The sequence below is a fragment of the Saccostrea cucullata genome, unplaced genomic scaffold (assembly GCF_032062105.1).
Source record: "Saccostrea cucullata isolate Sc308-1 unplaced genomic scaffold, CSIRO_AGI_Scuc_v1 ctg19534, whole genome shotgun sequence".
Taxonomy (NCBI): domain Eukaryota; kingdom Metazoa; phylum Mollusca; class Bivalvia; order Ostreida; family Ostreidae; genus Saccostrea; species Saccostrea cuccullata.
This window is the reverse complement of record NW_026932108.1, coordinates 3,856-20,008: the sequence shown is the minus strand read 5'-3', so window position 1 is coordinate 20,008 and position 16,153 is coordinate 3,856. Positions and strand designations below refer to the sequence as shown.

At 32.6% G+C, this 16,153-nt stretch overlaps 1 protein-coding gene across 1 annotated transcript; it reads left to right on the top strand.

Moving 5' to 3' along the window:
• The first annotated feature begins 6,761 nt into the window (after positions 1-6,761).
• Positions 6,762-11,549, top strand: LOC134234452 (kelch-like protein 10). The gene is made up of 6 exons (XM_062716509.1): positions 6,762-7,687; positions 8,296-8,443; positions 8,604-8,773; positions 9,243-9,514; positions 10,523-10,614; positions 11,259-11,549. The coding sequence occupies exons 1-6, from the start codon at positions 6,877-6,879 to the stop codon at positions 11,359-11,361; spliced, it is 1,596 nt and encodes a 531-aa protein (XP_062572493.1). The 5' UTR covers positions 6,762-6,876; the 3' UTR covers positions 11,362-11,549.
• The last annotated feature ends 4,604 nt before the right edge of the window (positions 11,550-16,153 follow it).

The following is a 16,153-nucleotide window of genomic DNA, read 5'->3' as shown; positions in this document are numbered from 1 at the left end:
GTAACAAAATGAAAGCGATTTTGTTATTGTGACGTCACATATATTGTGACGTGAAAGAGAACCACACATAATTACTGCAGTGTAAATGTCGGTAAACACGAGTCCGTATTTTTGAAATTACGTCGATCTTTTTTTTCTTAAAAATTAATATGCTCAAATATAGTATGTTATTGTTTACATTTCTTTAATTTTCAATTTAAACCACTTGTGCTTAAAAATAAAAAAAATAAACAAATAAACAAAATTTAAAATAAAAACGCATAAAAAGAACCTTCGACTAAATTATTAAAAGGATATTGAGGTTAATTAAAACTTTTTATCTTTCATGCAAGTTTCTTGCCAATTTTTTTAAGTACAATTATCATCTAGCATGTTTCATTTCAGGAAATGAAATTTTGTACACAATGGTCTCTAATATATTTAAATTGCAGATGATATCGACTGAATTTCAGTAGGGCTCACAAAGAATGACTGCACTTAATTAAGTACGTCATTTGGAACCTTTTCGGCTATCCATTTTAAGCTTAAAATTACAATATATCGGTAAATTAATATATGATTAATGTGCAAGCATATGGTTTTGATATTTATCTCTAAAAATTTTTGTCATACATATTTCTATAATTACAGAAAATGTAATTGAAAAGAACATGTAAAAGCCTTAAATTCCGGAAATTTGAACGGGACCACTTTTGAATCTAAGGTATCCGCAAATAGGCGGAGACATTTAAACCGCGTGGTTGTGGAATGTAAACATTAGCACATATGATTTTTTCGAAATATGAATTGAAATGGAGAAGAGAGAGAGAGAGATCGTGTTGATTTTATAGTGCACAATTATTAAATGATTCTAATGTTAAGGGATGGGGTAGATGTATCGCTCTGCTGACCATAATACAGAGGCGACATAAGCCTATACATGTATTTACTAATGACACTGTCAACACCAGAATTCTTTCAAAACACCCCTAATGAAAAGCATTTAGTTAAATAAGAGACATATTATCTTCAAACCCTATTAAAATTTGCGCAAAAATCTCCCATAGTTTGAAGTTGGAAGTACGATAGATAATGTCACAACAGAGACTAAAACACAATGAAATTTTCAATGAAAGCGTTAGCGTATCGAACAGCAGAAGGTCACGTGAGAAAGGTGATTATAATATCAATCGTTGATGCTCGGTGACCGGTTAATTTAGTAGCTATCTCGACCCTAGTTTGAGGACATTTTTTTTTAAAAATTAGATATGAGCCGCAACTTGGCCTACATTGTCCTTTGGATATGTTTTAGTTTAAGTTAAAATACACATTCTGTGCAAATAAGAAAAATGGCCAAGTTGCGGCTCGATGTAAACAAAGTCGTTGAAAACTGGTATGCATATGAATAACAATAGAAATGGGACAGAACTGTTAGACCCCCGTCTCAAAAGCTAGTGTCGCTCGGCATTATTTAATACTTTCATGTAATATAATATACCAAAACCTGCTATTGAGACATTGTTTAATACCTATAAAACATAAATTTAATGAATTTTGGAATTTTATTTTGCACAAAACATCGGGATCCAACTGTCATAGCTAAAGTCCAGTCATTCTTTTAGAGAATATACAAATACAATATAATTTTATGCATGTATTTGTTTGGAAAGAATGGTTTGGGACGGAGATTTTAATATTGTGTATTCAAACTGCGTTTTATTGCCAGCGAAAAATGACGTAAATCTTATTTAGCAATTCTTTTCAATTACTGAGTTCTCGAGTATTGTTTCAATTATGGATTCTGTAGAAGATCACGCCAGGCGATAGGACAATATGAAATCCATCTATCCTTCTGTATTCAATAATCCAGAAATGAAAAAAAAAAGAATTAGATAGATTACATGATCAGTACATGTACATACTGGTCCCTGTTGACAAAGCATATAACAACATCCTCTTCCTTTGTAAGGCTCATTTTATTAATAAAATTTGTATTTTAGAAGGTTTTTTTTATAACATGGATTTCATTCAACAAGTGGTAATCCCACTTATACTCATAGTTCCCTCTCTAAGGAAGAAATTCTTCAAAATCATACGTAAGTTTTGAGTATTTTTAGTAACCCAAAGAACCAAAATGGATTTGAACTACCATAGTTATACTGGATTCCGAAACTTCATAAAAATCCTTACAAACAAAGATACACAGCGGGTTCCAGTAAATGCTCAGCCAAGCCTCTTTCCATACTCCTCACTAAGATATTGACAGCAGTGAAGGGGAAACTTCAAGAGTACTGAGGAACGATAAAACATGTATTCGAGAATTTAAGTGGTATTTTGTTTTCAAAAAATCTGATTGTATCCAAAATTACTCTGTTGACTTTAAAAAGATGCTTGAGTTTTTGATTGACAATATGTACATGTATGTGGTTTTTGGAGACCAGGTCTTCCAAAGATATATTAGAATTCCCATGGGCACCAATTGTGCCCCTTTATTAGCAGACCCTTTTTCGCATTCATATGAAGAATAATTTGTCCAAAATCTCATACGTGAGATGGAAACACTTGCTGTGGCTTTCAACTCGACATTTAGATATATCGACAGCGTATTCTCAATTACAGTGTAACAATGGTTATGTTCATTCTGATGTCGATACGATATATCCCGGTGAGCTTGAGATAAAAGAATCTAACGCATCTCTTTCATATTTGGATATTTTACTTGAAAACGACGTTAATGGTAATCTAACGACAAAGCTCTATGATAAACGTGAAGACTTTAACTTTTCAATCGTCAGCTTCCCTTACTAATGCAGCAATATACTAGTACCTTCATCACCTGCATACAGAGTTTATATATCTCAGTTGATTCGATACGCAAGAGCATGCCCTATGTTTGAACAATTTCTAAAAAGAAAATTATTGAAACAAGAATACCAGCAGTCTCGTTTAAAGTCACCATAATTTTATTCTTAATACTTAGGAAAAGCGGCAGTCTTGTTGTGTATAAATGAAAAATATTATAACTATTATTCAGAAAATTCATAGTAGAAATGTTCGAAAGCAAAACATACACACAGTATATTGACAGTCCGTGCAGTTTTGGTGAGCAGACTTTAACAATTAAACGCTCCCGATGAATCGTAAACATCAACAATAACAGAGCTCGTGCCCTGTTTACAAAAACTTTGTACGTTTCATGGGTGTGATCAATTTGCTAAACTCTGTATACAACACTTGGCGCGGATTGACGATACTTGTGAAGGGATTTTGCTTTCTAACATTTCTACTCTGAATATAATTATTTTCCTGGATTAAAATTTTAATATTTTTCATTAATACACAACAAGATTGCCACTTTTCCTAAGTATTAAGAATAAAGGTAAAATTTATAAGAGTGATAGGATGTGTCAATCAAACCCATCCAAAAATTTGAAGTTTCAATAACTTTGAGATGAAATAAAATTTTTAATAAATTTTTGTGTGAAATGCTATTGAAATATAGAAGTCGTGATATTATGAAGAAAATATTAACTTCAAATCTGTGTCACTGTACCTTTAACACCTGATAAATATGCATTATTATACGGAAAGCCAGATTTTTTTAAAAAAAATATCCACTGAAAAAGAGTTACACCATTTAGAAAAATTATTTTGAATAATAATAATTATATTTAACAAACAAAAGAGGCACAAATGTAATTTTTACACCCTGTGTGTTTTTTTTTATTTGTTTATTAATGATAAGTTTTTTTTTTGCCTTTTAGAAACCACATTAATTAGATTCTGTGGTATTCAAAGAAACTAAATTGACAAGCGTTAGTATAGAAATTTTCAATTTCATATCAGCTTCCAGACTAGAAAAAAGTGTAATAAAGCTTGAACATAGACACTTCATCTATTAAAAAAACTTATTTCATTGGAATTTTCGTCTGGGATATGGAAGTACCTCAACACGTGACACAGGCGTGTGGTTCGTATATACATGTATATACATGTATGGCACGATTCGCGTTATTCACTTTATATTTCCATTTCTAATTTTTTTTCTCTGTGATACCTCTTGGAAAGTTAGCGGAGTTGATATCTTGATAATTCTACCGGAATGTAAATTAGGCAGGTCGATAGGTCAAGAGCCATCTTCTCTGTGTCTGACGCTCATGAGGCCAAATATGCATGTAAATCTCGTGCGGCTGCCTTTGCGTTTGACGTCAGTGGCCGAGGACTATTGAAATTGACATGGGAGTCGTGTAATTTTAATCTATGTCTACATTTTTAAAATCTAAATCTACAATTATTTCACAATGAAATGGAAATATAAGGAATCACTGTCTCGTTAGTATAAGCCCGTTAAGCAAATTATCCCATGTTTCCCACTATCGTTGATGCCCTGGCATACTTACTAGACAGTGATTCCTTAAATAACTTCATTATAGAAAGGCGAAATATTCACTTCACCTGCAATCATTATTACAAAAGCTTTAATTCGACTTAAAAAAAGATGGAATCAAGGTAGAAAAAGAATGAAGTGACTTTGCCATTGATTATTGACGATGTCGAAAGTAACATTTGTAAATGGAAAATTGAAATTAAATTTAAATATTTTATTCCCAGATGTCAAAGAGAATAGGATTGCATAGCAGGTTCAGCCTTAGCTGCAGAACTGTAGCTCTGTGCTTGAGAAAATTCGGACAGATAAAGCAGAGAGCTACAGATCCAAGCGTTGTAAAAACATTCGATTTACGCCGACGATTTTTTGTCGCTACTCTAGGTATCGATTTCGAGTAGTAAAAGCTTTCTATGGTTTTTAGAATGGTATCCTATCATTAATCATATATTTAACGCTTACTTTTGATACTAGTACTTTATTTACCTTTGAACGGTATACGAAACAGTCCTGTAAATAATTTTGTAATGTCGGTTTAAAAGAGTTCCATTTCGACGTCCGTAACCACAAACAGCCATTTGTTAGCGTTGACAGGTAAGTAAATTATCCAGAATACAAGTTAAATGTATGATTAATTATTAAATTCCATTTCTAAAGCTGGGGAGAGTATAAAATACCAGAAAAAATACCCGTAGTGAGCGACAAAAAAATCCTAAAATTCAAAGAGCCATAGCTGCCTTTCCGACGACACGGCCTACTCAAGTATTTAAAAGGAAATCACCTGTTTCTATTTATAAATACATGTATCCTTGCAATTCAAGATCAAACTACATGTATGTAATCATTTATGGACCAGAGTTATATTTTCATAGTTGCAAGTTTGTTACATGACAATCATTTTAATAGATCAATACTCTTATTCTAAACAAGATTTTTAAAAAATCTTAAAAATAAAGATAGCAGCTACGACTTAGGGTCATTAAAATAGTTTAGGACTGTTTTTTCCCGAGATACTTTCAAGGTGCAATGTTGTATAATATATCTTTTACATTATTTACACACGTATTATAAAATAAAAAGAGAAAACTTAGGAAAAATGCATAGAGAGAAAAAAATTGCATAGAGGAAAAAAACTGAGAGACTCGAACTCACGATCATTATGTCTACAGTCCAGCAATCATACCACTACACCACAAAGTCATTGAAATTGGAAGGATAAATTTAAGACAGATTGTTGAATCTTAAAATAATATGAGAAGAAAAATTAAACACATATTTTCGACATGTTCAATATGAAGACCACCTTTAACCAAATTTATCTAAATGTAATGAAGTGCAGTCATATCCGAATAAAATTATTCAGAAGTTGTTTTTCTGGTTAAGCGTGGTCTTTAGCCACAGTTTGTCATTGTTCAGGGGGATACCTCTGTATTTGCTATATTCTCTTTATAAACTGAACGATATTTATATCTGTCATATTAGGGAACTATTAATATTTGAATATTATTTTTGTGTGATTTGCTTTAAGGCATGTATAAATTAACATTGTATGACAAAATTTTGGTTAAACAATATATTTAAAAAATCACTACTAGAGTAGGCGAAAGTGACTATCAAATGCGCTATGGCTCTTATTTCAAGATTCAACAATCTGTCTTAAATTCATATGGTTTCACGACTTCGTGGCGCAGTGGTATGATTGATGGATAGTAGATATAATGATCGTGAGTTCGAGTCTCACAGTGCGTGTTTCTTGTCTACGATTTTATTTTTTTCTCTCTGTGCATTTTCCCTTTGTTTTCTTTTATGATTTTATAATACATGTATAAATAATGTAAGAGATATATAATACAACATTACACCTTGAAAGTATCTCGGGAAAAATCAGCCTTAAACTAGTTTAATGACCCAAAGTCTTGATAGCTGCTAGCTTGTTTTATTTTTAAAAATTTTCTAACAATCTTGTCTAGAATAAGAGTATTGAACAAGTAAAATTATTGTCATGTAACAAATTTGCAACTATAAAAATATAACAGTGGTCCACAAGTGATCACATACATGTAGTTTGATTTTGAATTGAAAAGGTACATGTATCTATAAATAGAAACAGGTGATTTCCTTTTAAATACTTGAGTGGGCCAAGTCGTCGATAAGGCAGCTATGGCTCTTTGCACATTTCAACACTTTTGTGACACAATAGCAAAATGCATTTTATTTTTGGACTGCTTGACTTCTTCAACATTGTAGTACAACCTAAAACAATACTATGACGTCATAATTAAATATGCGTATGAAACATCGACTATCGTTACCACTGACATTTGATTGTGACGTCATAATTGAAAGAAAAGACATCAAGAATGGAAACACAAGCAGATACAATGGAATGTCAAATAAGAAGAAAGCTGAGTGTAGAGGCTTTTGATGTTTTGTGGGAATTACGTAATTCAGGACAGCTATGTGACGCTGTTATCAAAGTAGAAAATAGAGAATTCCCCATTCACCGAAATATCATGTCTGCGTGTAGTCCATATTTCAGAACTCTCTTCACGTCAGAGTTTTTTCAAAAGAACACAAAGGAAGTCGTGATCACCGGTGTGTCTGCTGACATAATGAGTCTAATTATAGATTACGCCTACACAAGAAGTTCTGCGGTGACGTCAGACAACATAGAACGTCTGCTCCCTGCCGCCGATCAGTTTCATGTTTTGGGTCTCGTCAGTTATTGCTGTGATTTCCTGATGTCGCAGCTAACAGCAGAAAACTGTATTGGAATAATACGATTTGCAAAAAATTATTTTTGTCCAAATTTGGAGAACGCAGCCTACCGTTTCCTTATGATTTATATTACAGACGTTGTAGCGAACAGTAATGAATTTCTGCAATTAGACATTGAGGAAATGTGTCATATTTTAAGTTCTGACTCTTTGAATGTAAGAACCGAAAAAATAGTCTTTGACGCAGTAATACGTTGGATCGATTATGATCCTGAAACTAGGAAAGTTTACATAGCCCGATTATTAAAAACGATGCGCCTTGGACGTTTAACTACGCGGTATTTCGTGGAAAAGGTTAAAGTTCATCCTTATGTCAAGGATGATGAATTTTGTAGACCCTTAGTTATAGATACTTTGAAATATCTGTATGATCTAACTACGGATGAACCAAAAACAATGGGAATGAGTTGCAATATCGCCGCACCGCGCATGCCCCACGAGATTTTGTTTATTATTGGCGGTTGGAGTGGTGCATCACCTATTAACATTGTAGAGACATATGATACACGTGCAGATCATTGGGCTTTTTGTGACATAGCAGATACAGGTATGTTTTAAAGAAAATCAAATCGAACACATTGTTTTACTGTAATTTCTTTGGTCGTTTCTGAAAAAAATATGTTTCTTTCAAATTAGGGCTGGGACGATATATCGAGATATCGATATATCGTGATACATGTTAGGACGATACGCCTATCGATACATATGAAGAAATATCGGAATATCGCCCCAAAAAATCTTACTTGTTTTTCTTTGTTTATTTAACATTTGGGGTTTAATATATAAAATAAATAAGCTAAATATAAATATAGATATGAAATAAATAATAATTAACACCACTTGAGTAAAATATTTTTGTTTTACAATATATAAACAATTATTTTGAATAAATTATTCTTATTTGCAAAGAAATAATTTGTTTATTTCAATGCAAAAATAGAATTTATCAGCAATCAAACATATCGTGATACATATCGTATCGTGGCTCAAATATCGTGATATGTATCGATATAGAAAAAGTTGTATCGTCCCAGCCCTATTTCAAATATTTTTTGAAAAACCAAATTTAAAATCTTTCATAATCTGTGTTTCTCAACACCAACACTGAGAAAATATCTGATTCAATTGAATTTTTCTTTTCTATTGTTTGAGCAGGTCCAAGAGCCTACCACGGAACCGTGACACTAAATCAATTGATTTACGTCATAGGAGGGTTTGATGGTGTAGAATATTTTAACAGCGTGCGCAGCTTTGACCCGATGACCACAGAATGGAAAGAAGTGGCGCCTATGAATTCAAAAAGGTTAAATCTTTTATTCATTTACATTTATTAAGATTTTCCATAGTGTATATATTATGTCCCCTGTATTTGATACAGACCACTTGTAATATACCGGTATGATATATAGTATTTTTCTCACCATTCATCTAAAAATCATTGCGTTTCAAATAATTTTGTTCAGGTGCTACGTCAGTGTTGCTGTACTTGAGGGATATATCTATGCCATTGGCGGTTATAATGGTCGAAACAGACAAAATAGCGCGGAGCGATATCTTCCCGCCAAAAATCAGTGGAGTTTTATCAGCCCACTGAACGAAGAAAGGAGCGATGCCAGCGCCACCTCTCTCAATGGTAATAAAAAAAAATGTGAATTGTCCTATTAAGTATAATAAGCTCATAAAGTTCTACTTACTAGGTTGTTTTTATGCCACGTAATCGAAGATTCGTAGGTATATAGTTTTTGTCTTGTCCATCCGTCTGTCTATTTGTCTTCATGTTTATCTTTTTGTCTGTTTGTCCACAAACCTTTAACCTTGTCCATACCTTTTGAGTGGGTAGAGCTATGGTTTTCATATTTCACAGGTGTATTCCTTGTGAAAGACATTTCTTTGGATACGTACAATTTTAAACTTTTGACTTTGACCTCGGAGTTTGACTTGCGTTTAAGAAACTTCAACCCTTACCATAATATGCCAGATGGGGGCATCAGTGTTTCACAAACACATCTAGCTTTAGTTAGAAATGCGAGAAATTGTATAAAAAATGCTTTAAAAAATTTATCGATTCTATTTCGAGATGAATGTATCTTTTTTTTCGGCAGGTAAATTATATATTTGCGGGGGCTTTAACGGACTGGAATGTTTAAATAGTGCCGAAGTCTACGATCCCCAGACTAATCAATGGACACAACTTCCACCAATGAGAATCAGGCGCAGTGGCGTAGGCGTTATTGCCTATCAGGATGAAATTTATGCCATAGGCGGATTTAATGGAGTGGCCCGAAATCATTCTACAGAAAAGTACTGTCCAATAAGAAATGGATGGAAAGCAATATCAGACATGCTCAGTCCGAGGAGTAATTTTGGAATCGCGGTAATTTCATAATTTAAATGAAATCTGTATAATGTTATAAACGCAGCAATTGTGAATTTTATAGTAAGTTTTGAACGGTTGAATGATACGTATACCCGTTCATCTCCACCTTGTATAGGTCAACGTAATTACGTCCACCTGTTCCCTTCACATGTATTCAATGATTACTCTTTGAAAGTTAGATGGGTTGATTTCTTGATAATTCAGCTGGAATGTAAATATCTCAAGCGAAAGGTCAGGAGCTAAGAAGACCTCACCTAGTACTGTATGTAAATCTCGCGCGACTGTCTTTGTAACTGACGTCAGTGGGCGGGGACTACTGAAATTGACATGGGAGACCTCGTGTAGACAACATCTTTCTTTAAATCTAAAGTTGCAATTTTATTTCACAATGAAGTTGAAATACATTGTATAAGGGATCACTGTCTATAGTTTGGAAACGTGGGATAAGTTATGCATATTCGCCAATAATGCAAATCATCCCACGTTTCCAACTATCGTAGATGCCTGGTATACCCAACAAACCTTAAATAATTTGTATTAAAATTATAACATGTTATAGGTGCATCTTGAAACATATGGAGATAACGAACAATATTCAAGATCAAAAGTCCATAAAACAATACAAAATGGAAGCGGAGCAAACACGGACTTCCAAAACATACCGCTAAAATGAGACAAAAGGACAGAAACTTGGCCATTTGCATGTTTTGTTAATAAAATATAGTAAATGATATCAGATAAAAAATATATAAATAAACGAACTTTCACCTTTTTCCTCTTAATGAACACTGCTGAAAAGTTCTCTCGGTCCTTTTATCGCAGTTTTCCATAAAAGACGTGGCTTTTGAAATATATATCCAAATTGCAGACAATGCTTGGGGTCTAAAACTGTAAGAGTAATATAAGCCTTGGATTAGTTAATCTGCGTTACTTTTTTTGCACACATCATTGTAAAGAGATATTGAATTTCTTAAAATGATAGTAATTTTCCTGTTTTATTTACAGGTCCTGGACAACATGATATTTGTTATTGGAGGGTTCAATGGAGTCAACACAATACACAATGTGGAATGTTATGGTGCTAACACAGATGAATGGTAAGTCTACGACATTGGTAACTAATTTTTATTCTCCTAATTATTCATGTAACAGGGCATCACAATTTTGACAGAGTTTGATGCCAGTAATCTAGAATAGTGAAGATTGAAATGGAAAGAATTACAATGAGTAATTTCCTAATACATGTATTGAATACTCGAATAAGATATGGATTATACAATGTTCTTATTGTTTTCTTATTACGAACGGATATTCAAATTTGATTCGAATTTGAGTCTACAGTAGAGTAGTGAAAGATGATAAAGTAAAAGGGACAAGAGGAGTCACTTATGCAGGACTTGACCCCCCGGGAAAAATATGAAACAATTGCCGAAAAAGTCAGCCAAGTATCCTAAAGGAATTTCAAAAAAAAAATAAATAAATAACAGACCGGTGTTAGGTCAAAATTTAATGCCAAAAAATTATTCTTTCTTTACGTCAAAGCCTGAATGAAATATTTGTATAGAGTACCATCCCGAAAGCAGTATGACGACAGTATTCTTTATACTTTAACAACAACCAGAGACCTAATCTTTACGTTTGTCTCAAATCAACTCAATGAATGCAAATGGAAGTTTGTTTTGAATAGTTCAGAATTTGTAAATATATAAATAAAAATATATATTTTATCATTTGCTTTCAGGTATAATGCTGCTAATATGCATTTGTACCGGAGTGCTCTCAGCGCATGCGTGGTAAAAGACCTTCCTAATCTGGAGGATTATGTGGACAGAGAAAGATACTAACTTTACTGTTATTTTAAGAGTTTTAACTTTAAAAAAAGATTATCAAAATCCATGAGGTAATCAATGAAGGTTTTTAGTTATACTCATCAAATCTCACGGAATATATGTGTATAATCATGATGATATTTATTTTTAAAAAATCGTAGGACATTATTTTAAGAAAATGATATAAAGTAGAAAAGTTTCTTACGATAAAAACAATGTAACCAGTCACAAATAAAAAAGCTTAAAATTCGCATTGTGTTGCTTCTTTCCCCCTGTATTTGATATCTTACGAATGTGTAGTTAATAAATTATCATTAAAGGATACAAGCTATTTCAGAGAATTGGTGCCTCCTCCCCAGCTTTAGAAAGATAGATAGATATTTATTTGGCATACTACATATACGTTGTTACAAAAAACAAAAAGAAAATGCGCGGATGGAGGGACGGACAGACAGATCGAAATTAATTTTTCTCACATTCAATGTTGGGGGACTATTATTAAGGACACTGCCTACAGCATGTTTTCATTTATATAATATAGCACTAACTGCTCTTTGATACTCTTTGGAGTGTGTTCACATTTTTTGTTTCAGTTTTTACTTTATGAGGACAGAAACTATCAAAAACAAGAAGTGTCTGTGAAAAACTAATGCAGCCGTATGACAGTTTTTGGCGAAGGTTACAGTTTCTCAAATGCCAGTCAATTGCCTAAGCCAAGAAATGAAAAATTCGTTTCCCAGAGAAAGCACAAGTCTCAAGGAGAGACATAAACATGTGGAATATCAAAGCCCTAGCAACCAACTTTTCAAAGATTATGGTCAAGGCTGATGTATTTTAAAAGTTGGAAAATTTCCTAGATCGAAATCGTTGGTATCTGAAGGAAGGCTTTGGCACAAGAAAACAACTGTGGAATATGAAGTCCCTGATAATAACTGTTCAAAAACTATATCCAATGTTAACTTAAAAGTTCTTAAACAGTGGGTCAATCTCAAAGGTCAAGGTCAGAAACATTTATGTTCATGAAAAGGTAAAAAATACACCTGTGAAGAATGAAACCCTTAGCATCAGCTTTTCAAAGGGTTAAGATTTTTACCATTAGTCCTTGACCTTGGAGTTTGAACAACTTTTAAAAATCTTTTTCACACAACGTTTGAGCGATTGATGCTTGGACTTCCATTTTCCACAGTCTTTCTGCGATAAAAGCATTTTTCAAATCGCTTGTCCTTGATCTTGGACTTTGTCTTGCCTTTGAGAAACTTTTATTTAACCTTTGCCATAAGATGTCATACCGGAGCAACGTTTCACAAACACTTCTTGTTTGTCTTACAAACAAGGAAGTACATGTACTTGCGAGGGGTTCGTCTCAACCAAAACCCATTCCAAGCTAGATGCGGTTCCACCTGCAGAAGTTGAAATTTAAAACCCCTTTTATATGCAATAAAGCTATTTAATGGTGTTGTCTGTAGCCCCAGTGCTCTCATGAAACTCATCCTTCTTGGATGCTATATTGAAGCTCATTCTTGGTCTTCAGATGGTTTTAGACAATATTTTGTTATCAAAACACCAATTACATGTAGTTCTGACATGTATTATATTGTTCTGACAATTCAGATTAACCCATGTCCTTTATATAGTATATCCTTTTTAATGGATATGACAAACTAGAGTATGTGATTTATTTAGCTCGTACAATATTTTGTGAAAACCTTGTATTTGATTTATACATTTTTGTTCAGTTAAATATGATAAAGATAAATGTTATGCCTGACTATATATAGTCCGTAGCCCACTTGGGTCTCTGTTATAGTAAGAGTGAAATATTTTAAACCGTTTGACAGAAATGGACAGAAATTTCAGACAATCTGCCAAAGGAATATAGTGTTACATAAAACATACTTGCAATACTATTCATTTGACTTTTTTTGTTCTGATCTCGGCCAAGCCGTTGGTATAATGCTCTGATGTGGTTTCACTCAAAGAAATCAAGACGCAAATAAATCAGTTTCTTGATTCCAAATTGAAATAAATTTGAAATATTCATGTGTTAATACTTACTTAAATGAAAAAATCATTAGCCTGGCTGATTGCTTCCTAAATCAAAATTGTCTCGTATTACAATCCGAAGCATATTGATGTCTTTTCTAATTTATCATCTTATCCAGAAATGAGCAATTCTCAGAACTATTTGCAAAGTAATGGAATATCCAATATCAAAGATTATCACTGAGCTGTTAAAGTGTATCCTTATGGTGGCATATTTGAACCCAAGAACCCAAGAATGTGCCGTTCTTAAGTCGGATTAAACTACATGTAGAAATAATAATTTTAGACATTCAATATTTGTTACCCCTTCCGTTATTTTTATTATTTTTTTTTTACACAATCAATAGCTCTCTCTTCTTGTTAGGCCACTAAGGGACATTAATTCACTTTAAGAATGAACCAATGGCCCTGAGTGACGAGTAAAGGTCAAAATTTGAAGCCCTTCACGGTATATGATGACGTCTCTACATGAGTGAAAAATCCTCGAATGTGACGTAAAACAACATACAATCAATCAATCATCACGTTTGTCAACAGTTTAGTTGTTCAATTGAGCTTTATGATTTGGCCGATTCTATGGTGTCTTTTATGTAAAGTTCAGTTAGTTAAATATTTGCATAATTTTATGAAAAAACACTAATGTAATTTATATATATCAGTCAGGGTTCAAACTTGGGGAATCAACTATTTACCAACTTGTAGAAATATATAACACTATAATTTCAAGTCTTGACAAAGGAAAAGATGTCACATTTATTTTTTGTGATATCTCGAAGGTATTTGATATAGTTTGGCATAAAGGTCTCTTATCTAAACTAAAAGATATGGTATAAGTTGCAACTTATTAAGATGGATTGAAAATTATTTGTGTGATAGAAAACAGAAAGTTGTAATTGACAGCTTTTCATCAAACCATGAGAAGTAAATGCTGGTGTTCCTCAGGGTTCTGTTCTAGGGCTTTTTCTAATACATAAATGGTATAAGTGATGATTTAGCAAATGATATTACGTCTTTTTGCTGATGACACTACCTTATATACAATTGTAGAAAAGAAAGCCACAAATGTAGCACAATCACTTACTAGTGATCTAGATCTTATTGATAAATGTTTAAAAATGTTTTTAAAAAATGGCTTGTTGATTTTATCCAAACAAAATTGTGAATATTGATTTCAGCCGAAAAAACATAATATACCCATAATTATTACATTTGTGGAACAAGGCCCACACATTATTCAGAATATACACATGTATCTCATACCCACTTAGGATTACATTTTCAAAGAGATGCTACCTGGACATTGCATATACAATCAATTCATGGAAAAACTACAAAAGGACTAAATATCCTTAAAATGCTTAAGTATAAAGTAAAAAGGAAAAGGCGTGTTTAGATACAAAAAAGTATATTTTGCATTCATTAGACTTGTTTTGGAATACTTTGACGTTGTCTGGGACAATTGCCCTGAAAGATATTCAAGTAGAAGCAGGTACAATTATTACTGGTTTTAGATTCAATTCCTCTCCATCAAAAATGTGAGTATACTTTGACGTATTTACAAATGCGAAATGGTAATATTTAGATGGAAAATTATAATCAGATTCCATATCCATGTATTGGGGAGTATAAATCACAAAAATAAATTTTACTTAATCTTACAAATAGGATTCAACATATTTTTTTTCCAGAGAAAAATGAATAAATACAAGTACATGTAATAGTCGCAATAAAAGATTTATCAAATAAATAAATAAATAAATAAAATAAAAAAAAATGATGCATTTATTTATTCATTTTTCTAGTTAAAGATTAAAAAAAAATATTGAGACTACCCAAATGACATTGTATTTTGAATAAAATATGCATGTTAATGCCAATGTTTTGCATCTTTTCAGCAATTACAGTCATTCATTACAAATTTTTAATATACCATTAAATTTACATGGAATAGCTTTTTGATTTTTCCTTATACCCTATCAAGACACGGATCATTGAACAGGTGTGACCGGTAGACAGGGGATGCTTACTCCTCCATTTCACCTGATCCCACCTCTGATGTTTTTCCAGGTGCGCAGTTATATTGCTTTAATGGACTTTTGATTTTGATTTATGCTCGTTATCTTCATATTTGATGGAAAAATAAAGAAAGAATTAAAACTAAGAACATTTAACTCATTGGTAAAAATTTTCAAAGTAAGATATTGTCATTGAAAACATTAATATGAAAGAAATTTTCAACAGATTTACTTTTTGCAAATAACGAAAATCAATTTCCGAAATTTGAGGGAAAAGTTTTCTTTATATAAGTATGTATATAAACGATTTCATAAGAATATTAGCCTGCTTGGGTAATCAATAAAGAAAGGCGGAAAATAAACTTCCTTGATCTAGAAAATTGAGAAAATGAGTTCCTTATTTTAGAAACATGTATTTTAGTACACTCCATGTCAGACAATAGTAACATCGTCAGTTATATGTCTTGAAGATGGATCTCTAATGGGGAAAAACAATAAAAGATTGGTAATTGTTCTATCAGTGAATGATTGCAACATATATAGATATACTTGTTTACAATTCTGCTGATGAGCCTGCATGGGGCGAAAGCGCTCTTGATAAAAGTTTGAGTTTGTCATTTGAATTTGGATTTCAGATATACATGTACTTAAATAATTTTTGTTTTTCCCTGATCCTTTAACCCTGTCTAACCTTAATGTGATTTCAGTTGAGTTGAAACTGAGTTGTTGTATCCATTATATTTTAAACG

Excerpts from the sequence above, each read along its gene's own strand:
- LOC134234452 (XM_062716509.1), top strand. The coding sequence starts at position 6,877 with ATGTCTGCGTGTAGTCCATATTTCAGAACTCTCTTCACGTCAGAGTTT. Across the intron at positions 7,688-8,295 it reads TTGTGACATAGCAGATACAG|GTCCAAGAGCCTACCACGGA; the intron begins GTATGTTTTAAA and ends TTGTTTGAGCAG. Across the intron at positions 8,444-8,603 it reads GCGCCTATGAATTCAAAAAG|GTGCTACGTCAGTGTTGCTG; the intron begins GTTAAATCTTTT and ends AATTTTGTTCAG.